The 21,820-nt window shown below is 36.6% G+C and overlaps 1 protein-coding gene across 1 annotated transcript in view; it reads left to right on the top strand.

Moving 5' to 3' along the window:
• WDR72 (WD repeat domain 72) overlaps positions 1–21,820 on the top strand; it is a 2,139,079-nt gene that overhangs the window by 597,193 nt on the left and 1,520,066 nt on the right. Inside the window, exon 10 of the mRNA XM_044078940.1 lies at positions 1,798–1,939. Coding sequence (XP_043934875.1) covers positions 1,798–1,939 — 142 coding nt within the window. The remainder of the gene's footprint in view (positions 1–1,797; positions 1,940–21,820) is intronic.

Raw genomic sequence — 21,820 nt, 5'->3', positions numbered from 1 at the left:
ACTAGCTAGGACTAACCAGCATCCCTTTACATACACCTAGTTTTGTCAAGGAGTAGTTGTTTAAGCTTGTTGATAAAACTCACCAGATATAAGGGGCCAAATTTTGTTAGTTGAGAAGTTTCATCTAGAGTGTGCCATGACCCTAAAATATCTACCATTATTACTTTTGTGGGCTTGTGCATAATCTTTATAAATTCAGATGTAATTCTTTAAAATGTCTCTAGTGTAGTATTTTTATTTCTATACCTTTGCTGTGCAGTAAGTGGCAATATTAAATTTACTGTCTTGGAAAATCAAATCAAATATCCAATCAAAAATACTACCAGGTATTTTTGGACTGAAGAGAACAGTTCCATTATCAGGTGTAACAGATGTATGTCATGTATGCATCTATATTGGTGAAGTAATTTGTAAATATGTTTGATCTAGTACCCTAGTTAGCTGTGTTGTATATATATCAAAGTACACACATACACTAGTATAAATAGACAAACACTTATGCTCATGCACACACGGACACATACTCACATATGTATTGTCGAGTGAATATCCCTGGCCTACAATTATCAGGCCAGTTTAGCCAGGTCAGGCTACCTGAGGTTAAATATAGGATGATATATAAAAGCATAGCGGGTACTTGTTATATATTTCTTTCCTTTTTACCCCTCTGTCCCAGTGACCATGAAGGCCTTCACATCTGCCGATGGATTCATTTGCTTCCTCCCATTTTACTGACATCTGAATAGACCAGGGAGAGAATGACAAGGTTTCAGGACTGTGTTCACCATCTACCAGGATGTGGAGATTTTTTCTGCATTTTACATCTTAACACAATCCTCTGTGCTGAAGTGTTACTGGCTATAATGGTCAGCGATGTGAATGTCCATCATATGTACTGACATCTATATACAGCACAAGGACTACTGACACAGATTCTGTTGTGTCCTTTCACTGGGGATGAGCAAACCTGCATTGATCACTAATTCTTACCTTTATTGTCTCTCTTCACTCAGAATGAGTGAATGTTTATTTTTATTTATTTTTATTTATCCTTTTATGACTAGATTAGTCCCACTAGGCTTGTAGCCTTTTTTCTGGGGAGACCCAAACTCATATTTATACTACTTGGGGGAATTTGGCCAAAGAATCGGGGAACTTCTCCATCTCTTTTTGATAGGTGCCATGGGATCTTTTTACAACCACCTAAGCTACCACCAACTCAGTTAGATGCTGCCTCAGTTTAATATCTCATCTGAGGGACAGCAAACTTAGTAGTACAATACATCCCTAATACTGCAGTACAGTATCAGCAATCTGTCTACCTGATGTGGGAATGGAAACCACAGTCTTCTGCATCAAAGGTGAGTGTGCTATCTGTTGCACCACTGACATGACATTGCTCACTGACTCTGACGTGACTTTTCCAACATGTAGGTCAGTAGATGATCCTAGGTTGTTTAAATCATAATCAGGGCTTCACCCTTCTGTGCCATGGAGCTTGCAAGACCACATAAGCTTTGTTGTGTGAAGGACTTCAATTTTCTGATTTGTTTTAGAAATCAAGTCATTAACATAGTTTGTTGGAATGCATACATGGCATGCAGCAATGGAAGCCTGGCTTGTGCATAATCTTTATAAATTCAGATGTAATTCTTTAAACTAGCTCTAGCGTACTGTTTTTATTTCTACACCTTTGCTGTGCAGTAAGTGGCAACATTAAATTTACTGCCTCGGATATTTAGTACAATCAAATTTATAATCACTATAGAAAATGGATTATTGTATTTCTTTATTCAGGTATCTCAAAATGTTATGGGGTTCATGAATGAACGGAAAGATCCTTTTTATAAGATTTTATTCTCTGGAGAATCATCTGGACGAATAACTTTGTGGCTTCTCCCAGATGTACCTATAGCTAAAAGTGATGGCAGTCCAGAAGGTAAGAATATTTCATCTATTTTCTTTAACTGTAAACCTTTTAAGGCACATGTTTAACCCTAGTGTTTGCAAATCTGTCAGAACATCAGTATGATGATATAATTTCTAACTCTAAGCACTGTTCCTCACGCAGGTTCAGGTTTCATTATTATAACTCTTGAAAATCTCTCACATCCTGCTTCATTTGGCTGACCACCATGAAGAACGGAGAGGTTTTGCCAGTCATCACTCACATCATTTATTTAATTTTCTTTATGTGTTTGTTAACCAGGGTAGAGCACTGATTTCTAGACACTTTTTTTCAGACTCAGCCCGGTGCTGTTTGGTTAAGTCACTTGCTCAGAGCTGCACTGTTAGGAAACGGCAGCTGAAGAAATTAAACCCTGGATCACTGGACCACAAGACGAAGCTTGTTAACAACTCCTTAATCCTCTGTGCCAACTGCCAGATTTTTTTAGGAATGTTCAAATGTTTTCATAGTGTTGTTCACAGATTGTCCGGTAAATCTCTGTATGCTTATTTTTAATGATTTTGATATAAATATTTTCTTTAACTATATCTTAGAGGCAGCTTGCTGATTTTTCTCTAGAGATTGTACATAAATCACCTCTCAGCAGTCTGTAGGAAACAATGTATAGGGATAGGGCTTTGAGGCAGTCTGCATAGGGCATTGTATTTAAGCCTCATATTCTTTTTGTGAGGAACCTTTGTGGATGTTCCGGCTGTTGCATGTGCTTGGTCAGGTACATACCAGAGGGAGCATTATACTCAATTATGGGCCTGATGAGGGCTGAGTATGGTGGCACAGTAACTTCACTGGACCCAGATTCCATGCCCTTACTTATAAGTTGAGTGACATAGAATGAATTTCTTACTACCATAGATACATGTTGGTCGAAATCCAGGTTACTATCTACAATGAATCCCTAAATCTCTGATTACTTTGTTTACTTTTAGGGGTGTTTTATTGATGAGGTACTTTTCTGGAGTGACTGACTTACCAAAAGGTACTATTATACATCACTTGGCATTGAGTTTTAATTACTGGCTTTGGCACCAATCATTTGTGTTAAACATTCCTGTAACATGTTAGTATCTTGGGGAGGTTAAATTATTACTCTCAACTTGCAATCATCTGCAGATTTGGTAAGCCAGAGGCCCTTGACATTGGCTTTGACAGTGAAAAATAGATGCCAAAGAGGAGTGGATCCAACACAGAGCCCTGGGGAAGACTCCAGTGGTAAATGGCTTGTTTGTGGAGGTTTTCTGGGTTCTATCTGTGAAGCAGCTGGATATTCACTGGGTTGCCTAGGGCTTTATACCTGAACCCACAAGTATTTTACAATGCCCAAGTGGAGGTATTGTATAAAATGCATTAGCTAGATCAAGGTCACCAGTATGCACCATTTTGTCTTCATCCATAGCCATGTTGACCTTCTTAAAGAAGTCCACCAGATTCAGTAAACATGACCTGCCTTTGATAAAAAACAAACTGGGTTGGGTCCAGTGTCTGAAGATTTCCTCTGTCATTACTAATCATCCATTCATCAATCCACCCAGCCACCCATCCACCCACAACCCCTTTTTCCCATTTTTGTACATGGGGTAAGGGTGACACCTCAACAGTGACAATCATCAAGAGGCAAGCTGGCTAGCCCTACTGCTATCCATGATAATTCTTTTCATGGCTTTGCATAAGAGACTAGTCAGACTAATGACTCTGTACTTCCCAGATCTGTTGTACACCCATCCTTGTGCAAAGGGATGTCAGTTGCAATCCATTCATGTATCATGAAGCATGTTTATTGGCTATGATATGTCATATTTCAGGTTATTTAGAAGGCATCCTGGGATATTGTAATGGCCCATCAAAGTTGTATTTCTGGCCTTAGAGAGTGCGTCTTACACTTCCTCCCTACTGATAGTTGGAGGACTTATGTTACATGATATTTCCTGTGGGGGGTGGATGGGTGTGAGAAGGGGTAAGGTTGGAGCAGAATTTGTCAGCCAGAAGATTTGCTATATCTCCCGGTTCCATGAACGTGGCTGCATTTACCAGCAGTTCAGCACACTGTTGTGTGCTTCCTTTGAAGTTTTGTACATAGCTGAAGAAGGCGATATGGTTGTCCTTAGCCAAAGATATCTTTACCTCAGCATTTGCTTTGTTGGGCATAACTAGTCCTTTTAGTTGTCTATTCAGTTAGAGAGAGTTTTTATCATTTTTTTGTGTTTCACTTCCTGACTTTTTTCTTTTGTTGTACATCATGTTTAATTTTGTTTTCCACCAGATTAGTTGTGGGCTTACTTCTGGTAGGCACAGTCATCTCTATGCATTCATTAACATGGTTCTGCAGAGCTTCTCTAAATAATTCTGCAAAGGCTGTTGTGTTGTCTGTGTTAGGAGGAGCTTTGAAATGTTGACAGGTTATTGCTTAATAAAAGGTAGTCAAGTAGATCCTAACTGTGACAGGGTTTACTGGAGGTACAAAACTGATTTTCATTTCAAAAGAGACTGCCTTGAGGTCTGATCTTACGAGAGAGGGTACGATACTGTGGGGTGCAATGTTCTGTCATGGTTATGAGTACCACCTCAAATATTTTTGTACTTCCTGTATACTGATGCACTATTTGGTGTTTATGTTTACAAAGTATAGGAATCTCTGTGGCTGCTAATTTGGAGTCATGTAGGATTCCTAGTTTATACAGGGATAAACCAAACTAGAAGACAAAAAGCCCAAGTGAAGAAGCTGGATTGGACCTACTCACAAATTACCAAACGTTGCAGATAAAAAACTCAATTGAGATGTGCCAGAAATCCACTTTATTCAATCCGATAAAACAAATCCACAGAAAATATCTTCAAAAGATAAGCACTTTCGTCTAGATAATCTAGACTTCATCAGATAATTTGTCAAGAAATAAACACTTCCTTTTATACTAGCTCAATAGGAAATGACATAAATAATTAAAACAATTAATTAAATACAAATCAATACAAGCAAAATGTTGGCAGTCCTATCTGTGAATACATACTAAATAACACACAAACCCCCCAAAATAAATACAGTATAAATGCAGAATAAATATAGTATAAATGCAGAATAAATGGGTCTATATTACGAAATCGAAAACCCGCTTCAGTGAACACCACAACACTGACACGTATAGCACAAACTACGGTAACGGCGAATGTTCAAAACCACGAAACACAAAATGTCAAAGTGTCATGGTTGGCCGTCTGCGGTATACCTCCATAAGGTAAGTGTGCGATAGTTACGGACCTTAGGGTTACAGTGCGGGTTAAGGTAAGTGCATATATAGGTAATGTATGTAAGGTTTAGTGTAGGGTTAGAAGTAGGGTTTTAAGTGTATGTGTGTGGATTATTTGTTTAGTTTGGCTATATGTCTGTAGGGTAAGTGTGCGATAGTTACGGACCTTAGGGTTAGGGTGCGGGTTAAGGTAAGCGCATAGATAGTAATGTATGTAAGGTTTAGTGTAGGGTTAGACGTAGGGTTTTGTTAGTGTATGTATGTGTTTTATTTATTATGTTCGGGTATGTAGTATGTAGTGCGTGGTGATGTTGGCTGACTATGATGATTCAAGATTTGAAATTTCACGGTTTAGGGGGTTCGGCATATTTACGGTTCAGGCTATACATGTCGGTGCTGTGGCGTTCGCTTAAATGAGTTTTCGATTTCGTAATATAGACCCAGAATAAATATATGTCATGAAATATAAAAATACATATTTGTAAAAGATGTTAAATATAAATATGTATAACAGATACATTTTAAAAAATGTATGAAATTATATTAAATGCTGTTTTGCTCAGTGAATATTAGAGAGGTATTATTACCTCTCTAGTGCCTTTAATTTCAATAAGGGACTAATAGAAATATATTCATTTAGACCTGGCCAGTTCCCTGCATTTAAACATAACTGCCAATATACTTTTCTTTATTCCAAAAATAGTGACCATGCTCCTCCTCTTATATGAATGCTAATATTGTCTATAATGAAGAAATGGAATTTATGGTTGGTATTCTCCATTATGTGCTAAATTAATGCATTGGTATCTTTTCTATTTTTGATATCATATAAATATATATATTTATATAATATAATATATATATATTTTTGATATCATATAAATGTTCATAGATGCATTTTTTTCAGCTTCTGGTCAGTCTTGCCAATGTAATAACAAGAACAGACGGTATACATAGCGCAATATATAACCTTCTCTTAACAACATTTATATTTCTGGTTAATCCTAATTTCCATATTGTTAATGCAAAATGTGTTACCTTCTTTTATGTGTTTACAGTAATTGCACCTACCACATTTTTTCATGGAGCCAGGTTTCTGGTTAGAATACATGTTTCTAGACTCAAAAATGTTTTTCAAGTTCTTTCCTTTTCTATAGGCTGTAAGCCTATTAAAGATCTAATATTCTTCTCATGTCTAAGGATGGACCAATTTTTTTACTAAAATGTCCCTTAAAATAAAACTGTCCTACGTAAAAACAGTAGTAAAAGAAGTTATAAAATCTCTACCTTCTTCCATATTATTAATGCCATAATTGTTAGATGATGTAGCATTAATAGTGCCCTCCCCTGAAAGCAGGGGCAGATTAAAACCTAGCTCCCTTTTATTAAAAACTTCAATCATGATGTCACTAATAAATTTAAAAGGGTAACCTCTTTTTAAAAACATTTGTTTTAGATTGTCGCATTTGTTCAAAAATTTGTCCATTAAAGACACCATATGTGCTGCACGCACAAATTGGCCTTATTCAATATTGTTTCACAGGGTGAATACTGGAGAAATGCAATAAAGAATTTGAATATATACTTTTTCTAGAAATCTTTAAAACAAACTTGTCATTATTATAATCTTTTAACAAAATCATAACTAGAAAAGAAATCATGTCAAGGTCACTAGTATATGTAAACTTTAAAATATTGGTGGTAGTTTCAATATATACAATAAAATCGTTAATAGGTTCATTAGGTCCATCCTATAGAATAAACATGTCATCCAAAAACCTAGTATAGAACTTCATATGTCTAAAATAACATCAGGGAAATATTTTTTTTTCTTCCATTGTTTAACTAAAATGTAGGCATTGAGGCCACCGCATGCAGAGCCCATGGCCACTCCCTCTTGTTGTAAATGTATTTCTTTGTTAAATAGTATAAAATTATTTTTAAGAACCATTTCCATCAATTTTGTATAAACTAAAACATCAAAGTGTGCAATACCTTTTTCCTAGAGAAATTCTGTAAACCAGTCTAACCCCGTATCATGGGGTATAACTGAATATGAATCCTTGATGTCAATGGTTATAAAAATATAAGTGTCTTTAAAAGGTATTTTATCTATCGATTCTAAAAAACTCCACGAGTCTTTACAAACATGTCTCATTGAGCATGTATTCCTTTAACTTGTTGTCCAAATATTTTCCAAGGGGTGGGTGATGGAGCTTTTAGAGTCAACTCTAAGGTGCATAGGTGGTTGTATAAGATTATTGTGCAATTTTGATAATCCAAACATAACAGATAGTCTGGGATAGGGAACAGATAAATAGTTGAGAGCATCTATGGATATTGATCCTTCAATGAAAAGATCTTGAAGTTTGATTCTTGTGTTATTGTATGGAATATTTAATTAATTTAAGGAAGATTTTGTATAGGCTTTTCCTTCTAAAATAAATAACATCTTCTTGATGTAATCATCGTAATTCATTAAGACCACACCACCCCCTTTATCTGGTTTCATAATTCTAGTTGTATGTGAAAAATTCTTTATTTCATCAATTAGCTTTTTCTCATTTACATTAATGTTCCTATTTGAAAATTTAGAATTACGTATATCAAGTTCACAAATGTTCTCAAATAGTTGGACAACAGGGTGAAGTGGGTGTGTAGGTGCTGGAAGTAGCCAAAGGGTTAACAAAGGATACAGAGAAAGAATTATTAAAAAGAATTTTCAGTTTAATTTACATGTATATATTCTTAAATCCATTAAAGTACTCGCAATATCAAAAGATTGTGGGGGTACAAAAGAAAACCCTTTAGCAAACAAATTACAATGTTCTGAATTTATCTCAATGCTAGAAAAATTATATACATTAAAATCACCTAAGGTATTAGTAACAATATGACAAGGTGAAAGCAAATGGTCTGAAACTTGGTCCGGTATGTCTAATGATGCATTCAAGTTGTCAGGTATAGATGCAATTAAATCCTGTTCTTCCATGTCTGGGTATGGAACCTCTTCCCCCTCTGTTCACCATCCCTCCCCTGTTCCAAGGATTGAAAGTGTTTGCTGGAGCCATCTCCCAGTTGTTGTTCACTGGTGGGCCCTTGTTCCTCAGGCGTGCTGAGCGTCTTAGTGGTGGAAATTCCTGTGGGTTTAAAAAAGTCTGCCCAGAGTTACTAGGTGTAGAATTATTTAAGTTGTTAGCATTCCTAATACTAACTGAATTAAAATTAGAATTATTTAATTTGTTGCCCCATTCCTGAGAAACTTCTTTTACTACTGTTTTTATGCAGGACAGTTTTATTTTAAGGGACATTTTAGTAAAAAAATTGATCCGTCCTTAGACATGAGAAGAATATTAGATCTTTAATACGCTTACAACCTACTATAGTCTATAGAAAAGGAAATAACTTGAAAAACATTTTTGAGTCTAAAAACATGTATGTGGTTGATGCAATTACCGTAAACACATAAAAGAAGGTAACACATTTTGCATTAACAATATGGAAATTAGGATTAATCAGAAATATAACTGTTGTTCAGATAAGGTTATATATTGTGCTATGTGTACCATTTGTTCTTATTACATTGACAGACTGACCAGAAGCTGAAAAAACACATCTATGAACATTTATATGATATCAAAAATAGAAAAGATACCAATGCATTAAGTAAGCACATAATGGAGAATACCAACCATAAATTCCATTTCTTCATTATATACAATATTGGCATTGATATAAGAGGAGGGGCATGGTCACTATTGTTGGAAAAAAGAGAACTATATTGGCATTTACAGGCCAGGTCTAAATTAATATATTTCTATTAGCCCCTTATTGAAATTAAAGGCACTAGAGAGGTAATAATACCTCTCTAATATTCACTGAACAACATAGCATTTAATATAATTTCATACATTTATAATTTTTTTTTTATTTTATCTATTATACATATTTATATTTAACATCTTTTACAAACATGTATTTTTATATTTCATTATATATATATATATTTATTCTGGATTTATACTATATTTATTCTGCATTTATACTCTATTTATTTTTGGGGGGTTGTGTGTTATTTAGTATGTATTCACAGATAGGACTGCCAGCATTTTGCTTGTATTGATTTGTATTTAATTAATTGTTTTAATTATTTATGTAATTTCCTGTTGAGCTAGTATAAAAGGAAGTGTTTATTTCTTGACAAATTATCTGATGAAGTCTAGATTATCTAGACGAATGCGGTTATCTTTTGAGGATATTTTCTGTGGATTTGTTTTATCGGATTGAATAAAGTGGATTTCTGGCACATCTCAATTGAGTTTTTTATCTGCAACATTTGGTAATTTGGGAGTGGGTCCAATCCAGCTTCTTCACTTGGGCCTTTTGTCTTCTGGTTTGGTTTGTTCTTCGTTTTACTTTTATACAGGGATAATTAAAGTCCCCCCATGATTATGCTATATGGTTGAGTGATGAATGCCTCCAATAGGTCTAAGTATGAGCTATGGATTTCATGGGACATACAAGGTGACCCGTAGCTTACTAGGATATTGTATGGGTTTTTGTCTATAGTAGTCTGAACATGGAGAAACTCCAGCATGTCATCCTGTTTAACCAACCTAGAGGTATGCTTGTTATTGATGTACATTGAGACACCACCATCTTGAGTCCCTGCCTGTGCAGTTGTTGGTCTAAATCTCTGGAAGACACTGAAGCCTTGCACTGTTGTGCTTCTCTTTGGTGCTTTAAACCATGTCTCAGTAACTGCACAGATGCCTACATTCTCCAAGATGTGGAAAGCTTGTAGAGAGTACAGCTTCCTGTTTAGACTCTTGCCATTGAGCAATAACACATTTAGATTTCATTGGGTGGATTTTGCTAAGCTAGAAGCTTTGTTAATTTAGCATTGCTACAAAAAGGCACTATGGGAGAGGACAAAGGTTTTACACAATATTTGAAAGCCTAGAGGAGACAAGTGCAGGCCATCCTTGGCAAACCAATGTGAAGTGTAACCACATCTACCCATGCTGACAAATATCATATTCCCCTAGAATGACACCAGTCAATCATCTTCTATTCGTATTGTAGCATCAACCTTGGTGAAGGTAGAATGCTGCTAAATGTGAGGAACATACCAGACTTTGACACACAGTCCAAGAGTTCCATAATGTCTTTTTTCATATAGTCTAGGAAGGTACATCTCAGGTCGTTTACATCTACATGGATTATGAATGAATCACAGTGGTACCCATGGTCCAGTGACTTGAGTGCTTTTGTACGTAACTTGGCAAATTCTTTCCCCATTATTTTCTCCATGTTTAGCCTGGTTAGTGGGACATCAGTATGTCATACATTGCAGATCACTATGACCACAGTCTTAGGTAATGCATTGACTTGCATTATGGACTTGGTAGTTGTTGGTCCATTGGGTGTGCCTGTATATCTAATGTTAGGTGCTGTTACTGTTAAGTGCTTTTGAGTTTACTGAAGATAATTTTTGCAAATAGAATACCGAGTAGGTCTTTGGGGTTAGGGAAGATTGCACATTTATGTGCCTAAGCTTAAGTGGGTATATGTGTGGGGTGCATGCTATGTGTGGTGGATGTAGTGTGCATGTTTCTGAAAATCAAATTGTTATTTTAATGGTATGCAAGAGTTTCACCTCCAGAAACATTGTGTATATACATCTGTTGAATACTGTGTTTGTTTCTTTGAGGCTTAAAAGATTGTCAGTGAACATCAGACAATTGTTACATTGTCTCAAGATGCCCATATCCACCACACTGGATGTGGAAAAATTGGTAAAGTGCATATCTGTTATGTCAGGTCCTTTACTGAGTGTGCTACATGGGTGCTGTATATGAGTGGTCAATACTGGCCTGACTAAGGGTGTTTTTGGGACTAGAGGCTTGTTTAGGCTATATTTATTTATTTATTTATTTATTTATTTTATTTATTTCCAGTTTGATTACCAGGGAGGTCCACTGAGCTCAAAGACCCCGTTTTCAGTGGAGGCCCAGGGAGAAAAGCTCCATATTACATACAGCTAAACAAAAATAAAGTTATACAAAGTATGTAAAAAAGTACAAATGCATAATGGCAAGACAATTCTTAAACATATTTACAAAGTTGTTTAGAGAACTATTTGCACAATGATTAAGTTAATAAAGGCAAGAGTATAGTGTTTACTTAGTTAAAAAAAGTTCACAATTGTAGAGAAACAGTTATTAGTTGTAGGATAAAAGTTTGAAGGTTGTAGTAAATATAAGTTTAGAAGAAATGGTAGAGATAAAGGTGGGAAGTACACTGTTAGTTGAGTATAAATTATAGTTTCTGGAGTATTCATAGAGAGATAGTTGAACAGTAGTAAAACTGGAGTTCACACATGGCAGGTGTGATTGCCATAGTTAAACAGCATCAGCTAATATAGGTAGCTAGTAAAGATTATTGTTCTCAGTAAGAGGGGAAGAGATCAAGGACTATATACAGTATTTACATTATATACATTTAAAGTATAAGTGCAATATTAGTAGTATAGTATTACATTAGACTCAGAGGGAGGCAGTTGTTTAGGAGGTCATTAGATTTAGAGTGAAGCAGCTGTTTAGGAAAACAGTCTGGGGTGGAGGAATATGTAGAGAAGGTCCACGAGGAAGTATACATAGAAGAGTCTTAGCAAGTTAAGTAGGGAGAATACAGTTGCATTTCCAATGCTGGGCAAGGTAGGAATGATGCTGGGTTTTAAAGTGTTCACAGTTTTCAGAGTCTAAGAGAAGAGGGGAGGTAGTTCCATTTTTAGCTAAGGAAGAAGATAGGAGAAGGTGAACAGGAGGACATTTAGCTTTGTATACAGAGAGGAGATTTTGGTGGGCAGATCCTAGGGCTCTATGGAAGGTATAAAAGGGTAAGATATTTGCTGAAGCAGGGCATAAAGTTGGTTTGAAAATAGATTTGTGGGCAGTAGTGAGTTGAAGGTAGTCAAGCTGATTGGGAAGTTCTAGCCACTTTAGCAGGTGGAGAGATGTGCAGTGGTGGGAGGAGTAGTTAACTTTAGTTACGAATTTAGAGATTTTTGTTGTACATGTTTCTAGTTTTGAAGAGATGGAAGAGGATAAGTTGGTAAGTAGAGGAGCACCATAGAAAAGAGAAGGTAGTAAGTAGGTAGTGGCAGGAGTTTGTCGGGTAGGTGAAGAGAGGAAATGGGAGTGTCTATATAGCATGCCAAGTTTCTGGTGTGTTTTTTTAATGTTTAGCTGAATATGTATGTTGAATTTTAGGTGTTTATCTATAGTTACCCCAAGAAGTTTAGCAGAAGAGGCAATTTCTATGGAGGAGTTAGTATGGCTGATAATACTGAAACATTGTTTGTCAAAGTGGAGAGCTTTAGAGGGGGAGAAAAGTAGAATTTTGGATTTATTAGCATTTAGGGAGAGATGGTTTTGAAGCATCCAGTTTTCAGTAGTTGAGAAGGCCAATTGAGTTTTTGCTTAGAGTTCGGGGAGATTAGGAGCAGACCAAACTAATGTTGAGTCATCTGCATATTGCACAATTTTAGTGTTGGGAATGGCAACATGAAAATCATTAATAAATACATTGAAGAGCATTGAACCAAGTATAGATCCCTGGGGAACTCCAGTAGGGGTGTGTAGGAAGGTTGAGGTGCCAGTTTGCCATTTCACAGCTTGGGATCTATTAGAAAGGTAGCTGTTGAACCAATTTAGGGTATTCTGTGAGAGATTAAGATTAAAAAGATGATTTAGAAGGTGGGTATGGGAAACAGTGTCGAATGCTTTGGAAAGATCTAGAAGGATAGTGGATACAATTTCTCCAGATTCACAGGCATGACTTGCTTAGTCTAAGAAAGAGAAAATAGCAGTTATTGTACTATGTCCGGGATGAAAACCGTGTTGTGTTGGGGTGAGGAGGTGATTATTGGTAAGGCATAAGCTGGAGATGGATGCATTTTATTTTTGAGATTGGGGAGAATGGCTATTGGATGAAAGTTTGAGATGGTATTATTTTTACCTCCTTTATGGAGGGGAAGAATAAAGGCTGCACGCCACAATTTAGGGACATAAGACTCCTGTATGGATCTATTGATGAGAATGCTGATGGGGATGGCAATGCCATCTGCAGCAAGTTTTAGATAGGGAAAGGGGATATTGTCTGGGGCTAGGGAGCATGGTTTAAGGCTAGAGAGAAGTTTTTTTGTGTAGGATGTAGAGATGGGCTTTAGATGAAATGTGGGGGAGTGTTATGACTGGGAGGTTGGGAATATGTGGGGATGTGGGTTTAAGGAGAGAGGAAGAGTTGTGATTGGGGAAGGTCTTGGTGTGTTCCGCTATGGAGTTGGTAAAGAAGGAGTTGAATAGGGTGGCCAATTCTGTGTCTGTTTTACTGGTGTCAGGACAAGAGTTGCTTTTTGTACCAGGATTCAGTAGACTGTTGATAAAGGTCCAGAATTGTTTAGGGTTTTTGGAGTGATTGGTCTGGAGTTTAGTGTAGTAAGACTTCTTATCTCTTATGATATGTTTTTTGGTTAGGTTATAGAGTTGCTTATATTTAAAAAGCATTTCAGGGTGTTTGTGTTGGTGATATAGTTTCCAGGACTTGTCTCTTTGTTGCATAAGTGATTAAGTATCCTTAGTTAGCCAGGGGGCAGGGTTGGATTTTACTTGTTTAGTTCTAGGTGGGGCATGGGTGTTTAGGATATCTAAGAAAGTTGGATTGAAGAAAGCTACAGCATTATCTAGGGAAAGGGTTTTTAGATTACCCAGTTTGTTAGTTTGAGGGTGTTAGAGAAACCTGAAGGGTTAAAGTTTGAGAGGTTGTGAGTATGGATATATTGGTGAGAGTGAGGTATGGAGTGGGTTGCTTGATGGATAAAGGCAGGGTAGTGGTCACTCATGGTGTCTGGTAAGGTACTTAAGTGTAAGACCTTATTTGGGTGGGAGGCTAGGATCCAGTCTACAGTGGAACCTTGGGGGTTGTTTTTATTGGGTCTGGTGATAATATTAGTTAGTTGGGTGAAATTAAATAGATTAATAGATATAGATGGATTGATGCTATTGATTTTGTTCCAGTCGATGTTCACATCACCTAATATATATGTCTCGAGCTTAATATTAGTTGAAGCCCATAGAAGAATGTCTTCTAGTGTGGTAGTGTTGTTACCAGGAGGGATATAAAGGGCCATAAGACAAATGCTTTTATAGTTATTCATTTTGAGTATTCCTATGACTAACTCTGCATTATTGAATTGTGGAATGGGGCTTTGGTAAGGAGTGATGGAGTGCAGGTTTGAGTAGATAAAGGCTACTCCTCCGCCTTTTTTGTTTGGGCAGTCGCATTTCAGAGCCTGAAAGCTTGGGGGTTGGATTTCAGAGTTGGAAAGCTGGGGTTTTAGCCATGTCTCAGAGACTGCTAATATGTCTGGCAGGGTATGGTATAGCCAGGCATGGAAGAGGGCTGTTTTGTTTTTTAGACTCTGGGTGTTTATAGTAAGACATTTTAGGAATTTCTGGTAAGCCATATTGGATGAGATGGGAGGAGTGGGATTAGTAGTATTGGTTGTGAAAGTGGGAGTGGGATTTGTATTAGTGTTAGGTCCAGGGTTGGTGTGAATATCTCCTGCTAGGGAGAGGCAGTAAGAGGAGGTGAACAGTGCCTGTAATTTGGGCTTAGTTGATTGTGAGAGGTAAGACAGTGACTTGGGTGAGAGACATTTGAATGAACAGGATGTAAGTTTTAGTTTAACGTAGTGGAGAGGGTTTGGTTGAAATAGAGACGGGGATATATAGTGAAAGTGAGATTTGAATGGGTGGAGATAGAGATGAGTGGTGGGTTCGGGGGATAGGAAGGAGGAAGGGAGTTTACAGGATGAATATGAGGTAGCATGGAATACAGGAATTAGGAACAATATGGATAAACAGGAGATGAGAAGGATTTGTGTTAGATGTGGAGACATGGTTGATTGGTGTAAGGGAAGTGAGTGGGAAGAAGCAGGAAATGAGAGTATGTTAGAGAGTGAGAGAGTGAGGGGTATAGCTGTAAGAACAGGATGCTATGGTGTAGGTTGGGGAGGAGTCAGTAAATTGGTGGGAGGGATGTGTTGTGATCGGATTGGCTGAGATAGAAGGAGGAGCTAACAGGTGAAAATAAATGTAGGAGTAGTGGGGAGGGTGGAAATTGGGAGCAGGGTAGGGGAGCAGAATGGGTAGAACCAAGAAGGCGAAAGGCACAGACTCCAGAACCAATCAGTGAAACAGTAGGTCACTTTCCCTCTGAGTTACTGGGATAGCAGGTGAGGTTCAGCTAGGTGAGTGGTAGCAAACTGAACATTTACAACAATCTTTAATGGAGGCTTAATTAGTATGTAGGAAACCAAGGACTAGCTTTGCCAGAGCGCAATAGCTGTTGGGAGAAATATGGGGAAATAACTAGGATAATATGATCCTATACCGCCACCTAGTGGTGTTTCCGAGGAAAAGCAGTTCTTGGTAAAATAGATGTCAGGGACCATGTTTAAACGTAAGGTGGGAAAGGCCAGCTGGTATTCACACTGTGGGAAAATGCTACAATACAGTTTAGCTATAACAATTCTGTTCAAGGAACACAGCAAGTGAAGAAAATCACCTACACACTGATAGAAGCAGCTGTACATTAGTAGGTTTAGGGGTCCATCCAGGCAATTCCTGTATAAGGGACAGTGAATGCTGAACCAGAAAATACAGTCTCCATGAGATTGGGGGGAACATTGGAGAGTGATCGGCTTAGTAGGCTGTAAGGGAAGCACAGATAAAGCAGGTTTAGTTAGCAGGTAATAGGACAGTGCTCATCAACATGTAAATTAGCTGCTCTGTGCTACCCAACCTCCAAAGTAGTTGCTCTGCACTCACTGAGTTACTGGTATAGTTTCAGTGATAGTTTTATAGGGAACATTTAGTTTCTAAGTAGTGGTGCACAAATGTGTCAAGTTTATACAGGCACTTAAAACACATGAAACTGGCTTCTAAGTCCTCTGGCCAATAAAACAACTACATTTACAGCTTTCTTATGTGTTTCCCAACTCAGACAGAGCAGGCCACCACCAAGTGACACTGATTGCTTGAGAATGCAGAACCATACCTGTTCAACCAAGACCCTGTGCCTGTAACATAAGCAAGTGACACACTCACTACTCAACAAACCGCTAGCATGCCCATCACTCTCTACCCTAGTATCCCCTTATACCCCAACCAGGTCTCTTCATAGTTCTGAACAGCACCTTTTAGACATCTATAAACCCAACAAAACTTATGGTAAACTCCTCTATAAACACTCTGTGTCCCTGGCATGGAATAGGCTGCCACCTCATATTCATAGCGGCACTAGTTCCAGCTGCTTTAAAACTGAAGTCAAGCACTACTTTCTGAACTCAAAAGCCTGCCCTTGCCTAAATCCTCCTTAATCTGCATTTTCCTTTCTTTTTTTTTTCATTACCAGTCTACATCTAATAACTCAATGATTAATCTGCTCACTAGACAATACTACATTGTGCTACTTGGGAAGGGTATGTCATTATTGTAAATATTTAAATGTACTAGTATTTACTTCATTTTGTTTTATTTTTATTATTCATTTCACCTGATTGCTACATATGTAATCTTTGCTTATACTGTATTGCTGCACTGTTTTTCTTGGGTTTTGTATATTGCCTACTATGTTATCTTTTATGTTCATACTGCTGGACCTTCTCTCCTCGGGTCTCCACTGAAACGGCCCATTGGCTCAGATGGACTAACCCATTAACAAATGTCAAATAAATAAAGTGCCCCACCCCCTCAGCTCTTTAAGTGAAGAGCAAAAGAAAGCACTTTACTGTATTGCATTCATTGGCTTATTTTAAAATCCATGCCCCCCCCCAGCTCTTCCATTGAAGAGCAAAACAACAATAAAAAACAGATGGTCCTTCTGCTGGCATACCAGTTATGTGACTAGATGCACAACATGCCCCCTCCCCTATTGTCTAGCCATTCAGGTCCTGTTTCTGTGCCCTGTCCCTGACCTTCTTCCATTTTACTAATAAAAAATATATTTTTTTTATCTAAATTGTAGCAAAATCCTTGCTACAGTTTATATCTTGCCTGCACAGAGCACTATGGTACTCATGTTTTACTTAAAAAAATAAAAAAGTTCTTCACATAAACTGTAGCAAATAGTTGCTGCAATTTATACCCTGCCTTCACACAGCACTAGGTGCTCATGTTTTACTTTACAAAAATTCCTTATTATAAACTGCAGCAAACCATTGCTACAGTTTATGCCCTGCCTGCATGGAGTGCTAGACAATCATGTTTTTGTTAAACAAAGTGACTTTTTTTGCTTTTAAACTATAGCAAACTACAGTTTTGACCACACATAGAGTGCTACAGTGCTCAGCTTTGACATTAAATGCAATACTGGCTTTTAAAAGCTGGTATTGCATTAGAGATCAGGATTGACAGATAACAACCCCCAACACTTTATACCTCGGGCAGTTGCCCCTCTCGCCTTGCCCTTAGCTATTGTACTGTGAGAGTGCATGCTACCACAAAACAACTTTAGCAAACTTGCTTGACAAGGAAATTTCAAGTCAATCAGACAACAGCAATACAATGTAATAATTTCAGCCTTAAATGCAGATAAAGGTGCAAATAAAAGAAGAAATCAGCAGTTGATGAATTCAATAGCTTCTGGAAGTCTTCTTCTTCTTCTTCTTTTTCTGTTGGCTGTTCCCATTAGAGGTCACTATGGCAGATCATCTGTTTCCATTTCTTCCTGTCCTCTGCATCTTGCTCTGTCATACCAACCACCTGCATGTCCTCTCTCACCACATCCGTAAACCTTATCTTAGGCTTTCCTGTTTTCCTCTTTCCTGGCAGCTCCATCCTTAGCATCCTTCTCCCGATATACGCAGCATCCGTTCTCAGTACATGTCCAAGCCAACAGAGTCTCGCCTCTCTGGCTTTGTCTTCAAACCATCCAACCTGAGCCGGGTTTTAAGTGTATGTGTGTGGATTATTTGTTTAGTTTGGCTATATGTCTGTAGGGTAAGTGTGCGATAGTTACGGACCTTAGGGTTAGGGTGCGGGTTAAGGTAAGCGCATAGATAGTAATGTATGTAAGGTTTAGTGTAGGGTTAGACGTAGGGTTTTGTTAGTGTATGTATGTGTTTTATTTATTATGTTTGGGTATGTAGTATGTAGTGCGTGGTGATGTTGGCTGACTATGATGATTCAAGATTTGAAATTTCACGGTTTAGGGGTTCAAGTATTTACGGTTCAGGCTATACATGTCGGTGCTGTATGCTCGCTTAAATGAGTTTTCGATTTCGTAATATAGACCCAGAATAAATATATGTCATGAAATATAAAAATACATATTTGTAAAAGATGTTAAATATAAATATGTATAACAGATACATTTTAAAAAATGTATGAAATTATATTAAATGCTGTTTTGCTCAGTGAATATTAGAGAGGAATTATTACCTCTCTAGTGCCTTTAATTTCAATAAGGGACTAATAGAAATATATTCATTTAGACCTGGCCAGTTCCCTGCATTTAAACATAACTGCCAATATACTTTTCTTTATTCCAAAAAATAGTGACCATGCTCCTCCTCTTATATGAATGCTAATATTGTCTATAATGAAGAAATGGAATTTATGGTTGGTATTCTCCATTATGTGCTAAATTAATGCATTGGTATCTTTTCTATTTTTGATATCATATAAATATATATATTTATATAATATAATATATATATATTTTTGATATCATATAAATGTTCATAGATGCATTTTTTTCAGCTTCTGGTCAGTCTTGCCAATGTAATAACAAGAACAGACGGTATACATAGCGCAATATATAACCTTCTCTTAACAACATTTATATTTCTGGTTAATCCTAATTTCCATATTGTTAATGCAAAATGTGTTACCTTCTTTTATGTGTTTACAGTAATTGCACCTACCACATTTTTTCATGGAGCCAGGTTTCTGGTTAGAATACATGTTTCTAGACTCAAAAATGTTTTTCAAGTTATTTCCTTTTCTATAGAGTATAGTAGGCTGTAAGCCTATTAAAGATCTAATATTCTTCTCATGTCTAAGGATGGACCATTTTTTTTACTAAAATGTCCCTTAAAATAAAACTGTCCTACGTAAAAACAGTAGTAAAAGAAGTTATAAAATCTCTACCTTCTTCCATATTATTAATGCCATAATTGTTAGATGGTGTAGCATTAATAGTGCCCTCCCCTGAAAGCAGGGGCAGATTAAAACCTAGCTCCCTTTTATTAAAAACTTCAATCATGATGTCACTAATAAATTTAAAAGGGTAACCTCTTTTTAAAAACATTTGTTTTAGATTGTCGCATTTGTTCAAAAATTTGTCCATTAAAGACACCATATGTGCTGCACGCACAAATTGGCCTTATTCAATATTGTTTCACAGGGTGAATACTGGAGAAATGCAATAAAGAATTTGAATATATACTTTTTCTAGAAATCTTTAAAACAAACTTGTCATTATGATAATCTTTTAACAAAATCATAACTAGAAAAGAAATCATGTCAAGGTCACTAGTATATGTAAACTTTAAAATATTGGTGGTAGTTTCAATATATACAATAAAATCGTTAATAGGTTCATTAGGTCCATCCTATAGAATAAACATGTCATCCAAAAACCTAGTATAGAACTTCATATGTCTAAAATAACATCAGGGAAATATTTTTTTTTCTTCCATTGTTTAACTAAAATGTAGGCATTGAGGCCACCGCATGCAGAGCCCATGGCCACTCCCTCTTGTTGTAAATGTATTTCTTTGTTAAATAGTATAAAATTATTTTTAAGAACCATTTCCATCAATTTTGTATAAACTAAAACATCAAAGTGTGCAATACCTTTTTCCTAGAGAAATTCTGTAAACCAGTCTAACCCCGTATCATGGGGTATAACTGAATATGAATCCTTGATGTCAATGGTTATAAAAATATAAGTGTCTTTAAAAGGTATTTTGTCTATCGATTCTAAAAAACTCCACGAGTCTTTACAAACATGTCTCATTGAGCATGTATTCCTTTAACTTGTTGTCCAAATATTTTCCAAGGGGTGGGTGATGGAGCTTTTAGAGTCAACTCTAAGGTGCATAGGTGGTTGTATAAGATTATTGTGCAATTTTGATAATCCAAACATAACAGATAGTCTGGGATAGGGAACAGATAAATAGTTGAGAGCATCTATGGATATTGATCCTTCAATGAAAAGATCTTGAAGTTTGATTCTTGTGTTATTGTATGGAATATTTAATTAATTTAAGGAAGATTTTGTATAGGCTTTTCCTTCTAAAATAAATAACATCTTCTTGATGTAATCATCGTAATTCATTAAGACCACACCACCCCCTTTATCTGGTTTCATAATTCTAGTTGTATGTGAAAAATTCTTTATTTCATCAATTAGCTTTTTCTCATTTACATTAATGTTCCTATTTGAAAATTTAGAATTACGTATATCAAGTTCACAAATGTTCTCAAATAGTTGGACAACAGGGTGAAGTGGGGGTGTAGGTGCTGGAAGTAGCCAAAGGGTTAACAAAGGATACAGAGAAAGAATTATTAAAAAGAATTTTCAGTTTAATTTACATGTATATATTCTTAAATCCATTAAAGTACTCGCAATATCAAAAGATTGTGGGGGTACAAAAGAAAACCCTTTAGCAAACAAATTACAATGTTCTGAATTTATCTCAATGCTAGAAAAATTATATACATTAAAATCACCCAAGGTATTAGTAACAATATGACAAGGTGAAAGCAAATGGTCTGAAACTTGGTCCGGTATGTCTAATGATGCATTCAAGTTGTCAGGTATAGATGCAATTAAATCCTGTTCTTCCATGTCTGGGTATGGAACCTCTTCCCCCTCTGTTCACCATCCCTCCCCTGTTCCAAGGATTGAAAGTGTTTGCTGGAGCCATCTCCCAGTTGTTGTTCACTGGTGGGCCCTTGTTCCTCAGGCGTGCTGAGCGTCTTAGTGGTGGAAATTCCTGTGGGTTTAAAAAATTCTGCCCAGAGTTACTAGGTGTAGAATTATTTAAGTTGTTAGCATTCCTAATACTAACTGAATTAAAATTAGAATTATTTAATTTGTTGCCCCATTCCTGAGAAACTTCTTTTACTACTGTTTTTATGCAGGACAGTTTTATTTTAAGGGACATTTTAGTAAAAAAATTGATCCGTCCTTAGACATGAGAAGAATATTAGTTCTTTAATACGCTTACAACCTACTATAGTCTATAGAAAAGGAAATAACTTGAAAAACATTTTTGAGTCTAAAAACATGTATTCTAACCAGAAACCTAGTTCCATGAAAAAATGTGGTTGATGCAATTACCGTAAACACATAAAAGAAGGTAACACATTTTGCATTAACAATATGGAAATTAGGATTAATCAGAAATATAACTGTTGTTCAGATAAGGTTATATATTGTGCTATGTGTACCATTTGTTCTTATTACATTGACAGACTGACCAGAAGCTGAAAAAACACATCTATGAACATTTATATGATATCAAAAATAGAAA

The sequence above is a fragment of the Protopterus annectens genome, chromosome 7.part1 (genome assembly GCF_019279795.1).
Source record: "Protopterus annectens isolate FY-2018-M chromosome 7.part1, PAN1.0, whole genome shotgun sequence".
NCBI classification, from domain to species: Eukaryota; Metazoa; Chordata; order Ceratodontiformes; family Protopteridae; genus Protopterus; species Protopterus annectens.
The sequence above is the reverse complement of the archived record's forward strand: the minus strand, read 5'-3'. Positions and strand labels throughout refer to the sequence as shown.